The sequence below is a fragment of the Talpa occidentalis genome, unplaced genomic scaffold (assembly GCF_014898055.3).
Source record: "Talpa occidentalis isolate TD23 unplaced genomic scaffold, MPIMG_talOcc4v2.1 talOcc4.12, whole genome shotgun sequence".
Classification (NCBI taxonomy): Eukaryota; Metazoa; Chordata; class Mammalia; order Eulipotyphla; family Talpidae; genus Talpa; species Talpa occidentalis.
In genome coordinates, this window is record NW_023601212.1 from 51,474,671 (window position 1) to 51,491,790 (window position 17,120).

General features: G+C 35.7%; 1 protein-coding gene across 2 annotated transcripts in view; it reads left to right on the forward strand.

Annotated features, from left to right (window-relative positions):
• The window catches only part of HMCN1 (hemicentin 1), a 508,306-nt gene that overhangs the window by 277,232 nt on the left and 213,954 nt on the right, over window positions 1-17,120 (forward strand). For both annotated transcript variants that reach the window (XM_037506314.2, XM_054693419.1), the window contains exons 26-30: window positions 1,870-2,064; window positions 3,018-3,148; window positions 3,795-3,942; window positions 9,109-9,235; window positions 11,764-11,918. In XM_037506314.2, coding sequence (XP_037362211.1) covers window positions 1,870-2,064; window positions 3,018-3,148; window positions 3,795-3,942; window positions 9,109-9,235; window positions 11,764-11,918 — 756 coding nt within the window. The remainder of the gene's footprint in view (window positions 1-1,869; window positions 2,065-3,017; window positions 3,149-3,794; window positions 3,943-9,108; window positions 9,236-11,763; window positions 11,919-17,120) is intronic.

Sequence of the window (17,120 nt, forward strand, 5' to 3'; positions counted from 1 at the left end):
ACCATTCCCAGAGCCAGAGAGGAAGGATCCAGGAGGCCTGGAGAGGAAAACTTTAGAAAGATTTCAATTTGGAAGCCTATTGTGGGTGTTCACGCCTTCAAGACTCCTGCCAGGGGCACTCTTGCTCCTTGCTCTCCACTGGATCCCTTACTCCCAATGTTGAACTTGGTTGAATGTCCCTTTTGAGAGCTGTTTGACTTCCCTTTTATACTTTGAAAAAGCACCTCTTCCTAATTGCCCATTTTCATGTGGGATACAATTCTTGAGATCATTTTTTTTCTTTTTTTTTTGAAGTGGGGTACAGGCCAGAGTCGCGGGGGGTAAGAAGATTCATCAGAGAGAGTGGGAGCAGAGCAGGCAGATGTATCGAAATACACTGCTGAGACAGGAGAGGCCTGCTGCGCCATGTGGTTTGCGCCCCAACCGGCTGGGGATCGAATTTGTGCGGTAAAGGCCGCAGACATCCTCCAGCACTGCATTCAACCCCCTGCTCTACCAGGAAGGCCCAATTCTTGAGCTCATTTAAAGCAATTTAGATGCCTTTTCATTATCTTTTGCTATTCTCTCTATCTTGACCATGATTGTTCTGCATTTATAAGTTAAAAATAATATAAGTTCTTTGTTTTTGCTTGTTCATTTGCTTGTTCATTTATTAGCTCCACATATATTAATAGAGAAATCTGACTGAAGTCCATAAAGAAATGAATGGGATGTAAGGAAGTGATTATATAACCCCTCTTTTCCTTGACAACATGGACAGACAACCATAATCCATCAATTTTACCTCTCATCAAGTCAACACTACTGGCACAGTGAAATAGGCCAATCTTTTTTGTTTTATTTATTTCCCATAAAAATAACTTTCCTAGTCACTTTTATAAGTATTTATAGCTCAATTTGAGTTTAACTTTAATGACATTCGTATGCTTTAGCTACTCTTTTATACTAGTCTTTGATTTTATGACCAAAAAGATAACATTTTTTAATTATCCTTTAATATGAAATTATAAATAATATCTTATGCAATCCTGTTAATTTTATTTACTGTGCTTTATTTTTATCTTTGGACAGATTAAGTTAAATTTTAAAGTACTTAGGTTAGTGCGTGACATACTTTTTGTTAAATACATGTATTCTTAGTGTTAGTGTTGGTCTATTTTCAGTGTGTCCTTTCGCTCCATTATGCACATGAAAAATGTTTTATCACTTTTACTTATGAGCATTTCACTTCCATTCACTCTGCTGGTTACAAATAAATCTAGGAAAACAATTCTCATTGCTTTCTCAACATTTTTTTAGCATAAAAAAGAATTCTTTCACTGTCCTATGTTTACAGCATGAGCTCTCCAGAATGTGTGTATGGTATAAGTTCCTCATCTCTTCTGACTTAGTCCTATTTAAAATATGAATTATAAAGCACCATTTCCATACACCATATGTGGACTGCACTTGGTTGGGCAATCTTGTTATATTCCTGCAACAGTATCTTATTTTTGCTCTGCCTTTATTTCCATGCCCCAACTCCCCCCATACTTACTTCATTCGATTCATATAGTATTTCCCAATAATTACCATGAATTCACTCAAGAAAATGCTTTGCTTTTATTACCATTATCTGAATGTTTTGACAAAACAGCTTTAATCAAATTCTGCACTAGAAATGAAAGTTCTCTTAAACATGATAAGGAATTGGAGACATTAAATATACTCTCTTTAAATTCCATGCCAGGAGGAATATTTTGAAAGTGGCATAATCCCTAAGTACAAATTGTAATCATAACAAAAATTGTATTTCCTTTCAACATACTTGATCCTTAATGATTTCTAGTTTTGTTGTAAGATTTCACAAGGCTTTAATTTCTTACTTAGGTACCCCCAAACCAACCATCAAATGGTTACGGAATGGTAGAGAGCTCACAGGCCGAGAGCCTGGCATTTCTTTCTTGGAGGATGGCCGGTTGTTGGTTATTGCTTCTGTCACACCATATGACAATGGGGAATACATCTGTGTAGCAGTTAATGAAGCTGGGACCACGGAAAGAAAATATACCCTCAAAGTCCATGGTAAATGTAACATAATATGTTAAAATCATGTCATTGATATGTGACATTTCCAAGTCTTTTATGTTTAAGTTATTCTCTCAGCATAGTATTACTTAATATGAATATGAATAGAAGTGATTTAAAATTTCATGGTAATAATTTATTGTGACTTTTATCACTCCAAATTGAAATGGTAAAAGAAGATGCATTGTCAAAAATTTGCTGGCTTGAGATAAGTTATTCAGTACTCATCCTCTCTAGGGGTAAGGAAAGTTATTAGCGGTGGGGCATGTGTGTGTGTATGTGTATATGTTAAGGCATATATAAGTAAATTATATATTATCCTCTTTTATGTGTAAAAAGGTTCATATATAGAACATTTTATCTATTACTCTGCACCTTGTCTATTTCACTAAATGTATAACTTGCTGGTTAGTCAACATTCCTCTTATATCTCCCTATGTGGTATTCCCCTTTATGGCTATACATGATTTACGTAGCCTTCCCTTATTAATGATGAGCATATGGGGTTGTTACCAGTTGTTTGCTATCATATGTAACACTTCAAAGAGAATTTTGTGCATTTGTCATTTTGTCTGAGCCAAAGGGTATGTACATTTTAAAATTTGTTGTGTATTGACTTCCATAGATTTGGGGCAATATTATTCCCATCAGCAAAGTAGTGAGTCCCACATAACTTAATGAAGTTCTTAGCAATTTGCATTTTGAGTGGTATATGAAATAGGTTTCCCATTTATCCTTACTTCAAAACTCTGACGTAATAATTAAATACAAATTCCATAAGTTACTTTGTAAATATATTGGTTGATACTTTTCATTTTATAATAAGCTTGTGCTTAAATATGACAACTTTTAGCTATCAGATATCTTAAAATTTGCTTTTTAAAGTCTTTTGTAAAAATTTATAAATATTATTTATTATGAAACTAGTCATGGGTCCTCTCTTTTTGCAGTTCCTCCACTAATTAAGGATAAAGAACAAGTAACAAATGTGTCCGTGTTGGTCAACCAGCTGACCAATCTCTTCTGTGAGGTTGAAGGCACTCCCTCACCCATCATTGTGTGGTATAAAGATGATGTCCAGGTAACAGAGACATTCAATATGCATATTTTCTTGTCTCAAAATCTGAAAAAGTTGTTCAATGTGACTTTCTTATTAATAAGGTAGCAGTTTTACCTCAATGTTTTTATATTTAAAGATTTATTTATTTATGCATATAAGAACTAGGGTGTGGGCCAGAGGTGCTGAAGATACCAGTGCTGATCAAACATCAGTTGAACATCAACATTATGATATAATCAGTACATATGCTAAGAACTTATTATTGAATCATATCTTACTAGCAAGGGTGTTTTTAACTTCCGTTTCCATTCTACCACTTGAAGTAGCTGTTATTTTAGAGAAGACACATTAATTGAATAATGATGTTTATAAAATAGATGACTGGATCAAGATGTGGTACATATACACAATGGAATATTACTCAGCAATCAAAAAAAGATAAACTCATGCAATTTGCAGCAACATGGATGGAGTTGGAAGGGATCATGCTCAGCGAAATAAGTCAGAAAGAAAAAGAAAAATACCAGATGGTCTCACTCATAGTAGGGATTTAGAAAACCTAAATAAGGGACTAGGAAAAATACTAATTATAATAAAGTAAAAATCAATTTTTCATTATACATTTTATTAGGATTAGAAATAACACTGATCATTTTAACCCTTGCAGGTGGCTGAAAGCAACACTATTCAGATTGTGAACAATGGAAAGATACTAAAGCTCTTCAAGGTCACTCCAGAGGATGCAGGAAAATATTCCTGCAAAGCAATTAATATTGCAGGCACTTCTCAGAAGTATTTTAACATCGATGTGCTAGGTAAGGAAAACATCCTTTTAAAAACCTACAGTCCATATGCATATCTTATATCCAGCATAGCTGGCCATATGAAGGAATAAAGAGATAAAAAGTAAAGTGATAGGAAAAATATCTTTCATGTCACTGTATTATTATTTTTGTGTTTAATATTGATTAGTCTAAGACATATACTTTGATTTCACTCATACGTGTATGTAGAGAAAACAAACATGAATAAACTAAATAAAACTATACTAAAGACCAATTAGCAGTTATCAAAAAGGAAGTGGGAAGAAAGGGAGAGCAATTAGGAGAAAAGAGTCAATTGTACAGTAAAGGATAGAATTGGACTGTTAGTGGTGAGCTTGTACTACATACACATGTTGATTCATAGTGATGCTTGCCTGAAGTTTATATTAATGTTATAATACAATATTACATCAAGAAAAAAAAATCATATGTTGTAGAAAGTTTAAATATACATATACAAAGATGTATTTACATATTTGGTAGTCATACATAAAATAATACTAGTTAAATAATATTAACTATTAGTTATTTAACAACTAATAATAAAAGTAAAATAGTTATTACTTTTGTCAATTCCTACAATGCCTACCCTGTTAGGTAGGCAGAAAATTCTCTCAAAATTTTCTGTATCTGTACAGAATGATACAAAAAAAAATGCATTCATTCTGTTAACATCTCCTGAAGCTGCAGTTTGTACTTGAACTGGGGGAGGTAGCAAATCTACCTTCCCCTGCATTCTAATTAAATATTGTTACTAAATCACCTCTGGCCTCATTTTATTTTTATTTTTTATTTTTATTTTTTTTAGGTACAGGTAAGCATTTATTTTTTTTAAGATTTATTTATTTATTTATACAAGTCCTGGATACAGTCAGAAATGCAGGATGGTGAGAGAATTCACCAGAGCCAGAGCGGGGAACAGAACAGGCAGACTGATGAAATACACTGCTGAGGGGAGCAGTGGGCACAGCAGGAGAGGTCTGTCATGCCATGTGGGACCCTTGCTGGCAGCCAGTGATCGAACCGGCACTGCAGAGAGGCTGCAGGCAGTTTCGCAGCCCAGCGCTCAACCACTGCACCACCAGGGGAGGACCCTCATTTTATTTTTTAATTGAGATTACTTTGATTTATTTTTTTAAGAAGTGGAGTACAGGCCAGAGTTCCAGGGGTGAGCTGAGAAGATTTACCAGAGAGAGCAGGGAGCAGAACAGGCAAACTGACTGAAACACACTGTTGAGGGGAGCAGCAGGCAAGGCAGGAGAGGTCTGCTGCACTATGTGGCTTGCTCCCCAGCCAGCTGGGGATTGAACTCACACTTGAAAAGGCCATGGACAGCCTCACAGCGCTGTGCTCAACCCCCTGTGCCACCTCTCGGGGGAGGCACCGAGTTTACTTTGTTTATTACATTGTTTAGCTTCTTGGATACAGTGTTACACTTTGACATCTGTATGTATTACATTGTGATCATCTCTGACTTCTACTTTCCACCAACCAATATAATTGACCCTCCCTTTTTTTAAAGATTTATTTATTTATGCATACAAGCACTGGGGTACAGGCCAGAGGTGTTGGGGTGGTGAGAGGATTCACCAGAGACAGGAACAGAACAGGTGGACTGACTGAAATACACTGCTGAGGGGAGCAGCGGGCAAGTCAGGAGAGGTCTGCTGCGCTATGTCGGTAGCTCCCTGGCTACCCACAGTGGATTGAACTCATGCTGCAGTGGCTGTGAATTGCTTCATAGGTTGTGTCTTAACCCTTTGCACCACCAGGGAGGCCTGACCCCCTTTTCCATGTTACCATCCTCCTCCTTCCTTTCTGATAACCACTCTTCTGTGGTCAGAATCTTAGAGTTTTGTCTGCATTTGTTTCATTGCTGTTTCTTTATCTTCCATAATGGAGTGAAGTCATATAGTGTTTGTCTTTTCCATCTGACTTATTTTACTTAGTGCAATCCCGTCAATGTCCGTCCATGTTATTGAAACAGCAGGATTTCATCTTGTTTCATAGCTGAGTTGTATTCCATTGTGAATATGTTACATTTTCTTTATCTAGTCATATGTCAGTGGGCACATAGCTTGTTTCCAAGTTATGGCTATTGTGACTAATACTGCCCTGAACGTGGATGTGTATATATTTTTGAGATATGTTTTCATATTCTTTGGATAAATACCCAGCAGTGAAATAGCTGAATCATTTTGAGAACCTTAATCTTTTTGAGAAATCTCCATACTGCTTTCTACAGTGGTGCACCAATTTACATTCCCACCAATAGTAAACAAAAGTTCACTTTTCTTCACATACTCACCAACACACGTTTCTTATCATTTTGACAAAAGCTATTCTAACAGGTATGTGGTGATATCTTTGTGGTTTTGATTTGTATTTCCCTAACATTATAAGTGATGATGAACATCTCTATAATGTTGTCTACTAGCCTCCTGTAGACTTCTTTAGTGAAATGTATATTCAGATATTTAGATTTTCTGCCCATTTTTAAAAATTTGTTTATTTATACAGTAACTGGGGTATAGGCAAGAGGTGAGGGAGGGTGAAAGGATTCACCAGAGACAGAGTGGGGAATAGAACAGGCAGACAGACCAAAAATACTGCTGAGGGGAGCAGCGGGTGACACAGGAGAGGTCTGCTGCGCCATGTGGGAATCTCCCTGGCTGGCCGGGAATTGAACTCTTGCTTCAGAGGCTGGGGACAGTTTCACATTGCTGTGCTCAATCTGCTGTGCCACCAGGGAGGCCCTGCCCATTTTTTAATTGGCTTGTCTTTGTTGTTGTTAGTTGTATGAGTTGTTTATATATTTTGGATTTAGCTCCTTGCTAGATATATGATTTGCAAGTATCTTCTTTCATAGGATGCCTTTTCATTTTGACAATGATTTCTTTTAACATGCAGAAGCTTTTTACTTTGATGTAGTTCTGTTTATTTCCCCCTTCATTTCCTTTTGCATTGGAATCAGATAACTCTTAGGCCAGTGCATAGAGGCTATGCTCTGTTTTATTCTGTTTTATAGTTTCAGGCTTTACATTCAAATGTTTATTTTGAATCAGTTGTTGTGTGGTAGATACTGATATAGTTTCAGTTTTTGCATGTGGAAGTCCAGTTTTTTCAACATAATTTATTGAAGATATTTTCCTTACTCTATAATATGCTGTTTACTCCTTTGTCATAAACTAGTTGTCCATTTATTTGTGAGTTTATTTCTGGACTTTCAATTCTGTTCCATTGTTCTATGTGCTTGTTTATACTCGAATTCCACAAATTTTATTGCTATTGCTTTGTAGTAGTTTGAAGCCAGGGAGTATAATATCTCTAGTTTTCTTTTTTTTTTTTTTTTGCTCATAGTTCAAATTCTAATCATGAGGGGAGAATTATGACAGCAGTAGCAGCTGTAATATGTTGGGGTACAAAGCATTTTAAATTTTTTAATGATAATCATGCATTTAAAATTTTATAACTTTAGTTTGTGAAATTATATTTGTTATTTAAAGTTCTCTTTGTGATAAAATTACTTTGTACTGATTCAGTATTTTACTTTTCAAAATGGTTTATGATTCATAAGTCTGGGGTGGAAGTGAGGTCTAAGAATGATGCTGCAGTAAAATTACCAGTCATAAATTGTTGTAACATAAAAATAATGCCTCTCATTAGTGTTCTGACATACTGAAGTACTTCACATTTCCTCTACCAGTGAGTACGATTATTATATTTAAGTGTAGTTTATAAAAACAACGTATCATTTTCTATCATTAGTTTCATTGGCATCATTTCTGCTGGCACTTATTTAATGTGGATTCCATCTGTGTGCCAATAACTCCCCAATTTTTATCTCCAAGTCAGACTTCTTTTTTGAGCTCCAAGGACAGTATTTGTATTCTTCATTATAGTATCTTGACTTGATTCCCTTAGTGAGATATCAAACAGACATCTGTTCTGGTCACCTTTAGTGGCGATCCCCCTCATAGTGACTGGCACCTCCACCTATCCACTTAGTCTTTCTGGAACCTGAAGGCGGAATGGAAGTCCTTCTCATTCCTCCTGCCTCCCTTTCCCTAACTCCTTCAATCTATCTACTACCTATGAAGCCCGCTTCTTAATTCCATGTTAACTTATCCATTTCTTTCCATTTCCACTGTTAAAATATCATTAATAAGCTGGATGAATGCAATGCCTCTTTTTTAAGATTTATTTTATTTATGCATACAAGAGCTGGGGGACAGGCCAGAGGTGTGGGAGGTGAGAGGATTCACCAGAGACAGAGTGGGGAACAAAACAGGCAGATCAACTGAAAAACACTGTTGAGGGTAGCAACGGGAGAGACAGGAGAGGTCTGCTGCACCATGTAGGTTGCTCCCTGACTGGCTGGGGATCGAACTCATGCTGCGGTGGCTGTGGACAGCTTCATAGGCTGTGTCTTAACCTATTGTGCCACCAGGGAGGCCCTGCAATGGCCTCTTAACTGCTCCCCTTCAAACACTGTCCCTCAAATCCACTATTCATTCAACAGCCAGTGAGGTCTTAAAACACAGACTTGATCACACCCCTCCCCTAATGAGGCCCTTTAGTTACTGGCCATTGCTCCGAAAATGAAGACCAAACCTTTTAATATTAGGTGAAGGGAGAGGACTCAAAGGTTTTTAACATGCTTGATAATCCTGAGGATAAAATCTGGTATTGTTCCCATTTCATCATATACCAATGTTGACTCAGGAGTCCTTTAAGAGAGACAAGGATAATTTAGTTCAATAAACACTGGTGTGATATGTAGAATTTGAACATTATAAGATTGATATTGACAGTGTCATTGATTGTCATTTAAAATGTATAGCAGTGGTATAACATGAGTTTTACTGTTGACTTACATTCTAAACTCCATTTGTACAACAGTCCTCAGTATGAATACTACAGTATCATAATTCTTACAGGTGTCCTACTAGAATAGCTTTTAAATGTGTTTCTATATTTAAATTTAACATTTGGATCCACTGATAGGATGTGAAAAGGGATTATTGTGTAATATTTTATTTTTAACACAAAGGTCTTACTGAAATGTTATAATCATCATTGTTCATTATCTGTTCCCCTTCTCCCTTCTCTTTTTGCTAAGTCATAGATTCTCATGATAAAATATCTTTGTTCAAGTTCCACCCACTATATTAGGTACCAACTCCCCAAATGAAGTCTCGGTTGTTCTCAGCCATAACACCACCCTCGAATGCCAAGTCAAAGGCACACCCTTCCCTGAGATTCACTGGTTCAAAGATGGCAAGTAAGTACCTTTGTTTGTTTGCAAAGCTCCAACTGATAGGAAACAGAAGTGTTAAATGCATGCAGTTTTCTCCCTCCTTAGTTATTTTACCACATAAAGTACTATTGAATGAACATGACGGAAAACAATATTTTTGAAAAAGTGGTCTTAGAGTCTTGTGATTCTTTTTATTCCTATAAATAATAACATTCGTTATAAATGCTGGAAATTTATTTTAGAAACAGAGCAACTCAGATTTATTATAGACTAAATATTTTGGCCAAAGGCTACAAATGAAAAATAAAAAGTACAAGATTGCGCAGAAAATTAAGTAGCTGTTTCTCAGACTTCAAGAACTACTGAGGTTTTCCCACAGTGAAGTAGCTGCAGTGATTTGTATTAATCATGAGAGCTTATTTCTTACAGCCTGGTCTATTTGTGTATTACAGGAACTTCTGAAAGCAGGTGTCTAAGTCCTAACTAGGAAAGAGTAAAGATTTGCAGCATGTGAAATAAAGAATTTTATTCAAATTTTGTACACATCAGTAAGACAATAACAACATAGAAAATGTAGGAGGGATATGAATAAGCAATTAAGCAATATATAAATAATGAATCAATAATTAACATATGCTTACCTTCATTAATTTGGAGAATATTTGGAAAATAATTTGATTTTGTTTTTCAGTTCAGACTGGCAAAAAAGAAAGTAAAGGTTTGAAAAATAAAGTGTTAACTTGGATTTGAAAAACCAAAATAGAGTATTCTATTAGGAGAAAAGAGGAATTAATGTTCTGAAGGGCAGCTTGTTAATATTAAAATTTGAATTCTCATCTGCTGTGATAGGGCGATTACACATTCAGTATCCAGAAGGGAGAAGCATCATGTGTGTCATTAGTAAACTGGATGATATCAATCCATACAGCACAGTCATAGCAAAAATGGTAATTGTCTAAAACCCAGCATTAGGAGAATGAGTCGATTACTTATCACATTCAAATCATGAGATACTGTGCAGCAATTATGGAGAGTAAGACCGAGCTATGAGTCCCAAAAATATCTTCAGTGCTACTATGTTAAGAAAAGTAGAACAATCACACAATACAATTGTGTACAAAAACTTTAGATTCCTTGAAATACATTTATGGGTGAAAATGTTTAGGAAAACATCTGAAAGAACAACTGTGAGCAGTCTAGTGAGACTAACATCAGGGGTAAGAGATCAAGACTATGCTCCTTATTGTAACACTGGCATTTCTTTTTTTTTAAATCTTTATGTTACTTGCATAATTAATGATCCATAAAAGTTTTTAAATTACTTAAATTTGTGTAGGATTACCAAGGATTCACTTACTTTAAACAGTTAAATTGCATCAAAATCACTGTATGTATGTATGTATGTATGTATGTATGTATGTATGTATGTATGTATGTATTTGTTTTTACGTAGAAGTGGAGTATAGGCCATAGGTGTAGGGGGTGAGAGGATTCACCAGAGACAGAATGGGAAGCAGAACAAGTGGATTTACTGAAATACACTGCTGAGGGGAGCAGCAGGTGAAACAGGAGAGGTCTCCTGCACCACATGTGGCTTAGCTCCCTGGTCAGGAATGACAGAGGTGACAGTGCTGAGCCTTAACACCCTACACCAACAGGGAGGCCCTCAAGCACTTTATTCTTTAGGCTTTTAAGAACTTCCTTCAAAGTGTCATGCCAAGAACTATAAAAGGATGATATGTAAAAAAGAAATGTGTGTTTTATTTAATCTTGTATTCTGACTAGCAGATTGTTACTACAGCAGTACACCTAATTGTTTATCAATTGTGTAAATCACTGCAACTTCTGTAAAACTAGCTTTGGGTCTTTCTGAAAGAAAATCATTGATTTTTATATGTATAACTCCTAGGATACCATAGGTTTTAATAGCCATTGTTTTTCATATGTTAAATAAACTATCAATTGTATGACTTCTTACAACTATGTAAGAACTGCTTCAGGCATAAATATATTTCAATAGTTATGATTATAAAAGCATTTTTATTTATTGCAATATCTACTTTTTTAAGTTGGCATAATCATTAGTAAGTAATAACCATTCATTCTATTGTGAATACTTTTCCAGCTATTATGAAGGTAATTGCTTTATAATAATATTGCTTGATCTAAAGCTTCTATACTCTTAGCTTTTCTTTTCTAAATGATGGAGAAAAAATTGCTTATGTAATCCAAAAACATAAAAGGAGGAGGAAGAACATGAGAAGGGATAAAGGAGTGATACAAATAATGACACTACTGGGTTTCTGTTAATGTTATTAAACTAGTTAAGTTTTAAAATAAAGAAACTGTTCATCTCAAAGTCATAATGATTTAAGTTGCATTGGTGAAGTGGCTTAATAATTTCATTTGAATAGTAATACTAATCAGATCATTATGTATTTTTTATCAACTCATATTTTTGGCCTTACATCAAAGATTTTTGTTGCTATTTATAAGAGAAGAAACATAGGAAAATTAAAATGCACCCATGCAATAAAATTTTCTTTTTCTAGGCCTTTATTTTTGGGGGATCCTAACATTGCACTTCTAGACAGAGGACAAATATTACGTTTAAAGAGTGTGCGCAGAAGTGACAAGGGAAGGTACCAGTGTGTCGTGTCTAATGCTGCTGGCAAACAGACCAAGGATATAAAACTGACTATACACAGTAAGTGTGATTCTTTTATGCAGTTTATTATCAGTTCTCATTATGAATTGAAAGGTGGGGTTCATTCTAGTGTTAATGGCTCTTGTTTTTATTTATTTTTTTTAAATAATAAATTTTATTTTTATATTCCCCCATACAATTGCAAACACCCCATTCTGACCCCAATCCTTCCCCTCCCGGCCCCCACCCCCCAAAAAGTGTCTCTGGTTCATAGTTTTTTGTTGATTTTGATTTTCACTTTCTTATATTCATTTTCCTGGTCCCTTATTTAAGTTTTCTAGATTCCTGCTATGAGTGAGACCATCCGGTATTTTTCTTTTTCTTTCTGGCTTATTTCGCTGAGCATGATCCCTTCCAGCGCCATCCATGTTGCTGCAAATTGCATGTGTTTATCTTTTTTGAATGCTGAGTAATATTCCATGGTATATATGTACCACATCTTCTTGATCCAGTCATCTATTTTTGGGCATTTGGGTTGTTTCCAAAGCTTAGCTATTGTAAACAGTGCTGCTATAAACATAGGGGTGCAGGTGCTCTTTGGAATTGATGTTTCTGTGTCCTTTGGGTAAATACCTAGGAGTGGAATTGCTGGATCATATGGAAGCTCTATGTTTAGTAGGTCCAGAATTCTCCACATAGCTCTCCACAGTGGTTGGACCAGTTTGCACTCCCACCAACAGTGCAGGAGAGTTCCTTTTTCTCCACACCCTCGCCAACATTTGTTGTTGCTAGTTTTTTTAATATGTGCCATTCTCACTGGTGTAAGATGGTATCTCATGGTAGTTTTGATTTGCATTTCCCTGATGACAAGTGATGTTGAACATTTTTTCATATGTCTGTTGGCCATTTGCATTTCCTCTTCAGAGAAGTTTCTTTTTAGCTCTTCTGCCCATTTTTTGACTGGATTATTTTCTTTGTTGTTGTTGAGTCTCATCAGCTCTTTGCAGATTTTTGTGATCAGTCCTTTATCATTAGTGTTGGGTGCAAAAATGTTCTCCCAGTTGGTGGGGTTTCTCTTTGTTTTTGTTATTGTCTCTTTTGCTGTGCAGAAGCTCTTTAATTTGATGTAGTCCCAGCTGTTTATCTTTGCCTTCACTATCACTGCTTTGGGCAGTGATAGTGCAAAGATGTCTTTGATGTCTTTGATGTGCAAATCCCGTAGTGTTTCGCCTATATTTCCTTCTATGTATTTTATGGTTTCAGGTCTTATGTCTAGTTCTTTAATCCAGTTTGAGTTGATTTTTGTGTATGGTGTGAGGTAGTGGTCAAGCTTCATTCTTTTGCATGTAGTGACCCAGTTTTCCCAGCACCATTTATTGAACAAACTTTCTTTGCTCCAATGCATAGTCTTTGCTCCTTTGTCAAAGATTAGTTGACCATAAATCTGTGGGTTTATTTCTGGATTTTCTATTCGATTCCATTCGTCTGTATGTCTGTTCTTGTTCCAATACCATGCAGTTTTGATGATTATGGCTTTGTAGTATAGTTTGAAGTCTGGGAGTGTGATGCCTCCATTTCCTTCTTTTTTTTTCAATAGAGCTTTGGCTATTCGGGGTTTTTGGTGATTCCATATGAATTTCATCCATAATTGTTCTATTTCTTTGAAGAATGACATTGAAATTTTGATTGGAATAGCATTGAATCTGTATATTTCTTTTGGTAGGATGGCCATTTTAATAATGTTTATTCTTCCAATCCATGAGCAGGGGATGTCTTTCCATTTCTTTGTGTCTTATTCTATTTCTTTCAACAGTGTTTTATAGTTTTCTTTGTATAGGTCCTTTACCTCTTTTGTTAGATTTATTCCCAAATATTTGATTTTTTTTGTTTCGATAATAAAAGGGATGGTTTTTTTGATTTCTTCTTCTTCAGATTTGTTGTTTGTGTATAGGAAGGCTACTGACTTTTGCATGTTGATTTTGTATCCTGCCACTTTACTGAATTGATTGATGAGTTGAATTAGTTTTTCTGTGGAGTTTTTGGGGTTCTCTATGTATATTATCATATCATCTGCAAATAGTGATAGTTTGACTTCTTCTTTTTCTATTTGGATTCCTTGGATGTCTTTCTCTTGTCTTATTGCTCTGGCTAGGACTTCCAGTATTATATTGAAAAACAGTGGTGAGAGTGGACATCCTTGTCTTGTTCCAGATCTTAATGGAATTGCTTTCAGCTTTTCACCATTGAGAATGAAACTGGCTGTTGGCTTGTCATAGATGGCCTTTATGATGTTGAGATATGTTCCTTGTATCCCAAGAATTTCAAGGGCTTTTATCATGAATGGGTGTTACACTTTGTCAAAAGCTTTCTCAGCATCTATTGATATTATCATATGGTTTTTATATTTCTTTTTGTTGATGTGTTGGATAACGTTGATTGATTTTCGGATGTTAAACCATCCTTGTGTCCCTGGAATGAATCCTACTTGGTCGTGGTGAATTATCTTATGGATACATTGTTGGATTCTGATAGCTAAAATTTTATTGAGGATTTTTGCATCAGTGTTCATTAGGGAGATTGGCCTGTAGTTTTCCTTTTTTGTTTTGTCCTTATTCGGTTTTGGTATTAGTGTAATATTGGCTTCATAGAACGTGTTTGGTATTGTCCCTTCCTTCTCAATTTTTTGGAAGAGTTTGTGAAGGATAGGCACTAATTCATCTCTGAATGTTTGGTAGAATTCATTTGTAAATCCATCAGGTCCTGGGCTTTTGTTTTTGGGGAGGTTTTTGATTACCATTTCAATTTCGCTAATTGTAATTGGTCTGTTTAGGTGTTCTATTTCTTCTTTATCTAGCTTTGGGTGATTGTAGAGTTGTAGGAATTTGTCCATCTCCTCTAGATTGTTGAACTTGTTTCCATATAACTGTTCATAGTAGTTACTGATTATTCTTTTGATTTCTGCTGTGTCCGTTGTGATTTCTCCTCTTTCATTGATGATCCTGTTTATTTGTGCTTTCTCCCTTTTTTCCTTTGTGAGCCTGGCTAGGGGTTTGTCTATTTTATTGATTTTTTCAAAGAACCAGCTCTTGGTTTCATTGATCTTTTGGATTGTTTTTTTAGTTTCAATTTCATTTATTTCTGCTTTGGTTTTTATTATTTCTTTTCTTCTACTGGTTTGGGGTTTTTTTGTTGTTCTTTTTCTAGATCTTTGAGCTTTGAGATTAGGTTGTATCTTTGAGTTCTTTCTTGTTTTTTGATGTGAGCTTCTATTGCTATATATTTTCCTCTTATTACTGCTTTTGCTGCATCCCATACATTTAGGATATTGGTGTCCTCCTTGTCATTCAATTCAAAGAATTTTTTAATTTCTTCTTTGATCTCCTCGTTCGTCCAGTGGTCTTCCAGTAGTGTGGTTTTTAATCTCCATGAGGTAGTATAGTTCCTTGCCTTCTTTTTATGGTTTATTTCTAGTTTGATGCCTTTGTGGTCAGAAAAGATGGTTGGTGTGATTTCAATCTTGGTGTATCTGTTGATGTTTGTCTTGTGCCCCAGTATGTAATCGATCCTGGAGAATGGTCTATGTGCGCTTGAGAAAAATGTGTACTCCGTTTTTTTTTTTTGGGTTTGGTGTTCTATAGATGTCTATTAAGCCCAAATGCTCTAGGTCCTTATTTAGAGCTTTAGTTTCTTTACTTATTTTTTGTCTTGTTGATCTATCCATTGTTGATAGTGGTGTGTTGAAGTCTCCCACTACATATGTGTTTTCTCTGATGTCTGTTTTCAGAGAGGACAACAGTTGTCTGATATATTTTGGTGCTCTTTCGTTTGGTGAGTATATGTTAATGAGTGTTATTTCTTCTTGAAGTATTGTCCCCTTGATCATAATGTAGTGACCATTGGGGTCTCTTTTTATTTTTTTGAGTTTGAAGTCTGTTTTATCTGATATAAGTATAGCTGTTCCTGCTTTCTTTTTTGGCCCATTTGCTTGTAGGATTGTTTTCCATCCTTTGACTTTGAGCCTATTTTTATCTTTTGTAGCTAAATGTGTTTCCTGGAGACAGCAAAAGGTTGGGTTTTGTTTCTTAATCCAGGCTGCAACTCTGTGTCTTTTTATTGAAGAGTTTCGTCCATTTACATTTAGAGTTAATATTGATATGTTAGCATCTGTATTTGCCATTGTGTTTGTCTTTCCTTTGATTTTATTTATTTATTCTTTTAATAACTTTTTTTTTTTTGGTCTTCTTTCGTTGTTATTCGTCCCTCTGAGGTTCTGGCTTTAGTATTCCTTGTAGTATTTTTTGGAGTGGGGGTTTAGTCGTAATGAAATTCCGGAGTTTCTGTTTGTCTGGGAAGGTCCATATTCTTTCTTCATGGAGGAAAGAGAGCTTTGCGGGATAGGTATTCTTGGTTGGCATCTGTTTTCTTGGAGTCTGTTGACTATGTCCCTCCACTCCCTCCTTGCCCGTAGTGTTTCTTCAGAGAAGTCTGATGTCAGCCTGATTGGTTTTCCTTTGAATGTTATCTGTTTCTTCCCTCTTGTCAGCTTCATTATTTTTTCCTTGTCCTGGATTCTTGGGAGCTTTACTATTATGTGTCTTGCTGTGTTTTTCCTTTCGTCGTGGAAGTTTGGTGTTATTCTTGCTTCTTGTTTATCAATTTTCAGCTCGTTCTTCGCATTTGGGAAGTTTTCTTCAATTATCTCCTGGAATATTTTCTCTGTTCCTACATCTCTCTCCTCTCCTTCTGGAATTCCAATTTCTCTTATATTTCCTTTCCTCATGGAGTCATATAATTCCCGAAGTCTTTCTTCATTCTTTTTCCTTCGTACTTCTCTTTCCTTTTCTGTTTTGGTTCTTTTTATTTCTGTGTCTTCAAGAGTACTTATTCGTTCTTCCATTTCATCTATTCTTCTTTCATTGCTTTTCCCAGAGTTCTTTAGTTCCTCCATTAATTCTTTGATCTATTGCATTTCTTTTACTTCCCTCTTTAGGGACTCAATTTCATTCTTCTGACCATTGTTTTCCCTCTTTAGGCACTCAATTTCCTTCTTCTGATCTATCACTTTTTTAATCATGGCAATTTTAAATTCTCTTTCTGAAAGGCTCAGAAGTTCTTCCAAGTTGCTGTCGTTGCAATCTGGGCAGTGGTTTTCTTTTTGTGGTGTGCTTCTTTCCTGAGGAGTTGTTAGGTTGCGTGTGGTTCTTCTACTCCCTACTGTCTGTTTTCCAATTTGTCGTATGCATTGGGACACTCTGTTGCTCG